At 40.8% G+C, this 9,301-nt stretch overlaps 1 protein-coding gene across 1 annotated transcript; it reads left to right on the forward strand.

Moving 5' to 3' along the window:
* Positions 1-7,691: 7,691 nt before the first annotated feature.
* Positions 7,692-8,669, forward strand: LOC132018548 (putative olfactory receptor 2B8). Its single transcript, XM_059401508.1, has one exon. The coding sequence runs from the start codon at positions 7,692-7,694 to the stop codon at positions 8,667-8,669; it is 978 nt and encodes a 325-aa protein (XP_059257491.1).
* The last annotated feature ends 632 nt before the right edge of the window (positions 8,670-9,301 follow it).

Raw genomic sequence — 9,301 nt, forward strand, 5'->3', positions numbered from 1 at the left:
GCCGGGAGCAGGCCCCTCCCCCCGGGGTCTATCTTCCCGTCGCTTTGGATTCACTTCTCCGCCGGTCCTACCTTTCAGAAAGTGGTTGTTTTTCTGTTTCCAGAATTGCTGTTCTTCTTCTCTTCGATCTGCCGATGGATTTTCAGGTGTTTGCAATCTTTAGATAAGCTATCTAGCTGATCTCTGGCTAGCTGAAGCAGTCTCAGCTTGCTACTTCTCCGCCATCTTGACTCCTCCCTCTTGTGTTGAGAAATTTTAACATTTACTCTCTTAGCAACTTTCAAATATGCAACACGGTATTATTAACTACTGTCACCATGCTGTACATTATTCCCTCATGACATTTATTTTATAACTGGAATTTTATACCTTTGACCTCTTTCACCCATTATGTTCACCCTCACCCATCCTCTCCACCTGGCAACTCACTTTTGTTTGTTTTTAGTTCTGCATATAAATGATATCATACAGTATTTGTCTTCCTGTCTTTTTCTATCTGGCTTATTTTGCTTAGCATAATACCCTGAAAGTTCAACCATATTGTTGCTGATGTCAAGATTTCCTTTTTAATGACTAAATAATATTTCATTGTATGTATGTACCACATCTTCTTTATCCATTCACCCATCAATGGACACACTTGTTAGGATGGCTATTATCAAAAACACAAGAGACAACAAATGTTGGCCAAGATGGGGAGAAAGAAAACCCTTGTGCCCTGTTGGTGGGAACACTAACTGGTGCAGACACTATGGAAAATAGTATGGAGGTTCCTCAAAAAATAAAAATAGAACTACCCTATGATCCAGCAGTTCCATTTCTGGGTGTTTATCCAAAGGAAATGACTCATTATCTCAAAGAAATATCTGTACTCCCATGTTCATAGCAGTTTTAGTCACTGTCCCAAGGTATGGAAACAATCCAAATTCACCAGTGTATGAATGCATAAAGAAACTGTGGTATGGGGCACCTGGGTGGTTCAGTCAGTTAAGCATTCCACTCTTGGTTTTGGCTCAAGTCATGATCTCAGGGCTGTGAGATTGAGCCCCATGTTGGGCTCCCCACTTGGTAAAGGGACTGCTTGAGATTCTTTCTCTCCCTCTCCTTTTGCCCCTCTCCCCTCTAAAATAAATAAATAAATGTTTAAAAAAAAGAAATTTGGTATATATACACAATGGAATATTATTTAGCCTTTTAAAAAGATGAACTCCTGTCATTTATGACAACATGGATGTACCTGGAGGATGTTGTGCTAAGAGATATAAGTTTGACAGGGAGACAAAGACAAATACTGCATGCTATTCCTCACACGCAGAGGAAAAAAGTACAACTCATAAAAACAATAAAAAAAGTATTTGCCAGGGGCTGGGGAATTGCTGGTGGGGGTAGGGTAGAAATCAAGAGAAGCTGGTAAAAGGGTACAAACTTTCAGTTATAAGATGCATGAGGTCTGAGGATCTAACATACAGCATGATGTCTATCATTGATAACATTGTATTGTATAATCAAAATTTGTTAAGAGACTAGAACTCAAATGTTCTCACACACACAAAAAGATAAACATGAGATGACGGATGTGTTAACTCGATGGGGAAATCCTTTCACAAGGTATATGTATAACATCATGTTGTACACTTTAAAAATCTTAGTTTTATTTGTCAATTACACCTCAATAAAGCTGGGGGGGGGGGCGCGGATGGAAAGGACTTCATTGGAAGACCTGAAGCTGATGTTTTCACTAACAAACAGTGGATGTAGTCCCCATGTTTAAGAACCTAGAACAAAACTTTATGTTGGGGATGTGAAATTTTTTGCATAATAAAAACCACTCATTCGACTATAACATTAACAAAAGACTATGATCCTTGAAGAAAGTCTTGAATTAATAATGGAATATGATATATGGGAAAATAAGACAAGATAGTATCTTTCAAATGAAGCAAAATAATAGAATAATGAATGCATAATAGAATAGAATGTTGGCCCCAAAATGGGAAGGTGTACCTAGTGATTCATACATTGTAGGTTTGTTCCCACAACTAACAACTATAGGATCCATAGAATAAACACAGATTTATATATTAAAGGTGTGCTTTTTATTTAATCTTGTAGACAGTGGTTGCCAAGATTATTTTTAAGCAAGGAATGATGTGGTTGTGTCAGTTTTAGGAAAAATAATTCGGATAATGCTGTAGAAGCTTGGAGTTGGTGCGGTTGGAGGATCTCTTAGGAGATGAATTAAATGGTTTGGGCAAGGGTAAAAAGATATGAAATAACATTGATAACAAATCAAAAACATGTGCTGGACAGTGAATGTATTCTAAAAATATGTCAGAGAGATTCAACAAGGCATAGCTTCAGTGTTTGGATAAAAACAGAAGAATCAAGAATAATTCAGGTGGTTCTCACTGGGGTTGTTGAGGGTTTGGTATTGAGATTTTGAAAATCTAACGTGTAGAACTGCAGCTGCTCTCAGACCATGATAATCAGATTGTAAAACCATGGAAATTTTAGAGTTCACAAATAATACCTGTGTATATAGCCAGGATTCCATTTGCTTTAGTATAGAACTCAATAGAGGGTCTAAACTGTGGTTATGGATTGGAGATTCATCTTACAGACAGATGGTAGCTCACTGCAGGGAAATGACAAAGCATCGCAGGAAGAGTGTGGAGAGAGGAGAGTCAAGGATGGAATCTTGGGAAATCGAAACATTGAAGTTTGTGCCCAATGAGAAAGAACTGAGAATCAATGGCCCAAGAAATAATAGAACAGAGAGAAGCCAATGGATAGTATCATCTCATGAAGGATGGAAACATCATCAATGCCATATTACACCAAGTAAGAGGACACCTGTTTTGTGTAATGGAAGAATATTAAAGATTTTACAGAAAGCAGCTTCACCAGAGTGGTAGGGGAAGATGGTAAAAGAGCATGTACAAGTGTTGATGGGAGAAGAAAAAATATGGATACTTTGTGTCCAGTCGAAAAGACAAAATTTACAAGGAGGATAGCTAGAAGACAGTGGGGAAGGAGGAGAGTTCCATTCTGATTTTATTTTTCTGATGGGATAGAGGAGCATATTTTTAGACAATGAACAAAGAGATAATGGGATATAAGAAGCTAAACAAAGAACAGATTAAAGATAACAGTAATAAGTTCTCAAAAAGGTTGGAAGGTAATAGACTTGATTAAACCATTGGAAAATAATTTTCCTTAGTGAGTCGGTAACAAAGAAAGATTATAACTAATGTGGGGCAGGGGGAAGGCACAGAAATTTGTCTTTTAAGTAGGAAAAGAGGATAGTTCTGAAAATAAGGATGGAGAATCTAAAGTCTGGCCCTGGAGACCTAATGTACAGCATGGGAACTATACTTAATAATAGTATATTATATATTTGGAAATTGCTGAGAGGATAGATCCTAAATGTTCTCCTCACAAGAAGAAAAAAGGTAACTATGTGCAGCACAGATGTTAACCAGACTTACTGTGGTGATGATTTTACAGTATATACAAGAACTGAATCACTACATTGTATGCCTAAAATGAACACAATGTTATGACAATTGTATCTCAAGGAACTTAAAGACTAGCAAAATATATTGTAACTAACACTATTAAATGGGATTGGTAAATGGAAGTTAAGTAGAGACAACAGTTTCACTCCCAATCAATCTGGCAGGAAGAGATTGACGACCTGTTGATGTCTCCTCTCCAGAGCCTTCCTCCTTGGCTGTCTCTGGGGAACCAAACTCTGAATACTGCAACTGAGGCTAATGAGTTACATGGGGCAGGACACTCCTGGGACCACTAAAAATAAACACATACTCAGTCGCTAAAGCATGTACTTTGACTTTGGTGATTTATAAAAATATCCCTCAGATATAATATTAGCCCTTTTATTCATGGGCAGATTCCGTAGACCTCATAGATTCCACTATAATTTATCCTCCTTCTTGTGCTCCCAAACACTGAAATGAGTGGGCAATCTTCATGGGTAAACCCTGGGGATGAGACAACTTACACTAACATTAGTTGTAAAGAGAACTGGTACTACCTTTAACGGAGCCTGAGGGAGGAGCAATTTTGACTTCCCTTGCCTTTGAGAGTCACCATTGCCAAGGATTATCCTAAGGTTGGCACATTTTAAATACATGAATCTGGGTTTATTCTAAGGATTCCGTTCTGTTTCAGCCCTGAACACCTGTCCGCAATTCCATGACCACACACCACTTGGCCATCATTCACTGAGTGCATCAGCATTCACGCGGACCAGCGGTCATGAGCTTTCATCTGCAGACATTGTCATCAATGTATCAGTCTCTCAGGGTCATAGAAGTGTACTGACCCTTCAAAGACCAACCTGCTTCTTCCAAGAGGTAGTTGGATATCTGTAATCTTTGATACTCTTCCTTGGAAGAAGAGGCCATATTCTTACCCTAACATTCAAATACTCCTAATAGCTGGGGTTGTTCCCTTTACTCCAGATTCCTCGGACCCCAAAAGGTGCTGGTGTAACATGCAGAACTGGTGTCTATAGGTGAGTTTTCTATTTCCTTAGAGGAAATTCCAGAGAGAAGAGCAATCTGACTTCCAGATTAACTGGACACCCCTTCACTGGTGAAGTGAAAGAATGTCAGTATTTTCTCTTCCAGCTCAAACCGAATGCTGGTTGTTAGGGATCTTACGAGTGTGCAATCTGTGTTTGTGTTTCAGATCTGTAAAGTGTAACAAACAGGTGCATAGGAGAAAAACCTTCATTGGATATTCATGCCACATAGGGGGATCTGTTTTTGCTATTACTGAAGGCTTCTGCAATATGAATAAGAGAATAAGAGAACTTGAAATAAGATAGAACTAATACCTACACCTTGGTCTTACCACTGTGTGCAGGCATCTATTTATAATAAATATTTGTTGTAATTTGACAGGCATAATTGCAATATCCTATTGCTATTGAATTGAATTTTGTTCCCCCTGCCCCCCCGCCAAAAAAGTGTGTTGAAATCCTAACCCCAGTTCAGGTTTAGTGGGACTTTATGTGAAAACGGGGTCTTTACAAATGTGTTCAAGTTCAGATAAGGTTACACCCAATCGGGTGCTCTAATCCAATATGACTGGTATTTCTTAAAAGAGGAAGAGAAGATAATGGCAGACAGGGGAGAACGTCATGTGCCTATGGAGGCAGTAGATGACCTTCTGTGGCTGCAAGTCAATGAACCCCAAACTGCTGGCAAACAAACCTCCAGAAGTTACAAAGGCCCAAGGATGTATTCTCCCAACTGGCTTCAGAAGCTCTGCCAAGATCTTCATTCTAGACTTTATCTTCCTGTTGTTTTAAGCCACCTCGCTTGTGGCACTCTGTTATGGAAGTCTCAGAAAATAATACCACAAATTGAAATTTAGACTAAAGTGCCCATGTCCATTTAACTCTCTTTTTCTAGTTACAATGAATTTTACATGTTTCTTATCAGAATATATGCTTTCTTGTTTCAGATCAAGTGCATTTCAAAGCAATTGCATCACTGAGAACAAAAACATTGAAAATTGTGTTCTTGGCTGAGTTACGAGATATGTCGGTGCTCTCTGAGAAAGAACAGTCTATTTGGAAACCCTGTAAGAGATTCCACTGGGCACCATGATGGAATGGAGAAGCCCTTTTCTGATCCTTAAAGCCACAAGGAGAGAGGGAAGAAGCAGAGGTAAGTCCCAACAACATGTGACAAAACAAATTCTGACTAATTCCCATTGTCTGATTCTGGATATTTTGGACGAGGGCCTGATAATGTGGAAGATCTAGAAACTAAGAACCATGCTGTTGCTAAAGGACATGCAAGGACTGAGATGGGTGTTTCTTTGAAATGTAAACCTAAATGCATTATGCCTTACATTTCTTCATAAAAGCTAGGAGCATCATCTCATTTACTTGGAAGAAGAGAAAGCCAGGCAGGAGGGGTGGGGAAGCAGCCTTCAAAATGTCAAAGCTTTTAGTGGTAGATTTATGCATACAACCCAAGTATTCTGATTCCCATTTGATGCATTCTGAAACGTATTATCCCAAATGAATTTTCTACTTTGGCAACACTGTAATAATAGCCATCAAAACAATCATTTGAAAGGATGTAAGAATAAAAGGAGAAGGGGCCCGAGAATACCACAGCAAAGTCGGAATAGAGAGATGGCCAAATATCCTCTTGCCTGGTCACAGATTTTGCTAAAAGAAAAGTAACATTTGCAAAAGATGGAGTCCCGCAAAGTTCCAGACAACACAGCTTACAAAAAAAAGAAATCCTATAGTTTGAATAGTCAAGGCTATCTGTTATCCATTGTTCAAGATTTCCTTTGCTTTGCTCTTCTCTCTGAATTTCTTTTACCCCTGGACTTTCAATAAACTGTTAAAGGTCTTAATCTTCCATATTCTCATTTATTTAGCAAACACTTTTTGTGACTCTGCTCCATGCCAGGCTCTTTTCCAGGCTATGATGATATTATGAGATATTACTCTTGTTTAGGTTGTCTTTACTATTAAACTTGTATCATGGGGGGTGGGGAAGGGAGGGAGGTTATTTCTAAGATCAAGCCCAATATTTTAATAGAAAACAAATGATTCCTCTAAGGTTGGCATTTATAGAAGTACAGAATGGGATGCTTAAAAAAATATTTTACTCCATTACATTAAAAATTTTTTGTTTATTTAGATGTATTTATTTATTTTAATGAGGGAGCCGGGGGAGGGACAGGGAGGAGAGAGAGAATGCTGAAGGAGACTCCCCACTGAGGGTAGAGCCCATGGCAAGGAGCTCAGTCCCAGAATCCTGAGATCATGACCTGAGCCAAAATCAAGAGTTGGCCACTTAAACGACTGAGCCACCCAGGTGCCCTAAATTCAAAATTTTTTAAGGGAGTTGTAATGTAAGACAGAAAGAAAGACTAAACACTGGATTGGTGATTTCCTGAGATTTTGCTGAAATTGGTATCAGTAATGATTACTCAGGATTAGTCCTCCTGCAACATGAATTTTGGACATGATGCATCCTTCGAGCATTCCCAATAGCACTTCCCAATCAATAACCATGATTTCAGGCTCCATTCTCAAACATTTCACTAGATTTTACATTAAAATATGATGTTTCCCTTGAATAAAATTGGTGTTGGGAAATTTTATTACCTAAGCAATTTTAGAGAACACTTTTTCTCTACACAAAACAGAAGTAAGGGAACTAGTGTGATATACTTCAATTCTTGATGAAAAACAAAGAAGGATGGGGGCACTGCAAATTTGCACCGTATTCAGAACAAGTACTCTTAAATTTTGGAGAAACTCCAGTTAGCTTCAGAATTCATGCCATCATGAAAAGACAATGTCCCTAGTGGTTAAGAGTTCATGTCTTAGAGTCTGCCTGAACCCTGGTGAGTCTCCTTGGGAAAATGACTGAATCTCCTTCATGCTCAGTTCCCTCATCTGTTCAACAGAAAACATAAACATGTCAACCCCAGAGAGTCCCTGGGAGAAAATGCACAGATCTTTTGGACAATGCCTAAAACATGGAAGATGCTTCTGTCCTGTGGCTATTTATCAGCCCCCTTCTCACCAACAAGGAAGGCACCGTGCAAACCTCTGGAGCTCCCAACCAGCCTCTAGCTGCTGGCTCTAGGAAAACAGAGGTGGATGGAACATGCAAGATAAAACAATGGAGTTCCCTTTCTTGCACAGGCAGAGTACAAGGGAAAGAGCTAATGAGAGCACCTTCTCTGGATTTCTTCTCCTAGGCTTTTCCAACAGGCCTCAACTGGAAACGCCTCTCTTTGTGGTCATCCTAATCGTCTACTTCTTGAGCTTTATTGGCAATGGCACAATTATACTTCTGTCTCGGGTGGACACTCGCCTGCACACCCCCATGTATTTCTTCCTCTCCAACCTCTCTTTCATGGATCTTTGTTTGACCACCTGCACGGTCCCTCAGACGCTGGCCAATCTCAAGGGGAGGGACAAGACCATCACCTATGGTGGCTGCGTGACCCAGCTCTTCATCGCCCTGGGACTCGGGGGCGTGGAGTGTGTGCTCCTGGCGGTCATGGCCTATGACCGCTACGCTGCCGTGTGCCGCCCACTGCACTACCTGGCCATCATGCACCTGCAGCTTTGCCTGCGGCTGGTGCTAACTGCTTGGCTCACAGGGTTCAGCAACTCAATGCTGCAGACAGCCCTGACTATGACTCTTCCCCTGTGCGGGAAAAACCAGGTGGACCATTTCTTCTGTGAAGTTCCAGTGATGCTGAAGCTTGCCTGTGCCGACACCTCCATCAACGAGGCTGAGCTCTTCACAGTCAGTGTCTTCTTTCTCGTGGTGCCCCTGTCGCTCATCTTAGTGTCCTATGGCCGAATCACCCGGGCCGTCCTGAAAATCAAGTCGTCCCAGGGGAGGCGGAAGGCCTTTGGAACGTGTGGTTCCCACCTGCTGGTGGTAGTCATCTTCTTTGGCACACTCATCTCTATGTACCTCCAGCCCCCCTCCAGTTACTCACAGGATGTGAACAAAAGCATTGCGCTGTTCTACACTCTGGTGACTCCCCTGCTGAATCCCCTCATTTACACCCTGAGGAACAAGGAAGTCAAGGGGGCGCTAAGGAGGCTGCTGAGGGCAAATACAGATGTGAGAGGGACCTGATGCAGCACTTGCAGGCCTGAGTGTTGGTGCCCGGGGCTGGGGACGTAGGGCTCTGGGTGACTCCAAGCCAGCAGGTCCTCATATAGCACCTGCTCTGTAGGAGGCAACGTTCTAGGGACTTCAGATCTATCAGCAATCAAAACGAACCCCCTGTCCCCATGGAGAATATGGGTTTTAAGATGGTGTAAAAATAAACTATGAAATATCATGTCTTGGAATACTTTACAATAACACGAATACACAAATTACAAGTACAAACAACAACATGAATGATTCTCACAAACACATGTTGAGTGAAGGAAACCATATACAAAATGGTTAATACTACTCAAATTTATATATTCAATGTACTCTTTATTCATGTAAAACTCAAAACCATGGGGCGCCTGGGTGGCTCAGTGGGTTAAGCCGCTGCCTTCGGCTCAGGTCATGATCCCAGGGTCCTGGGATCGAGTCCCGCATCGGGCTCTCTGCTGAGCAGGGAGCCTGCTTCCCTCTCTCTCTCTGCCTGCTTCTCCGACTACTTGTGATTTCTCTCTGTCAAATAAATAAATAAAAATCTTTAAAAAAATAAAAAAAAAAAATAAAAAAAAAAAAACTCAAAACCAGGCACAAGGAAAGCACAGGTATTG

Source organism: Mustela nigripes, chromosome 5 (assembly GCF_022355385.1).
Source record: "Mustela nigripes isolate SB6536 chromosome 5, MUSNIG.SB6536, whole genome shotgun sequence".
Classification (NCBI taxonomy): domain Eukaryota; kingdom Metazoa; phylum Chordata; class Mammalia; order Carnivora; family Mustelidae; genus Mustela; species Mustela nigripes.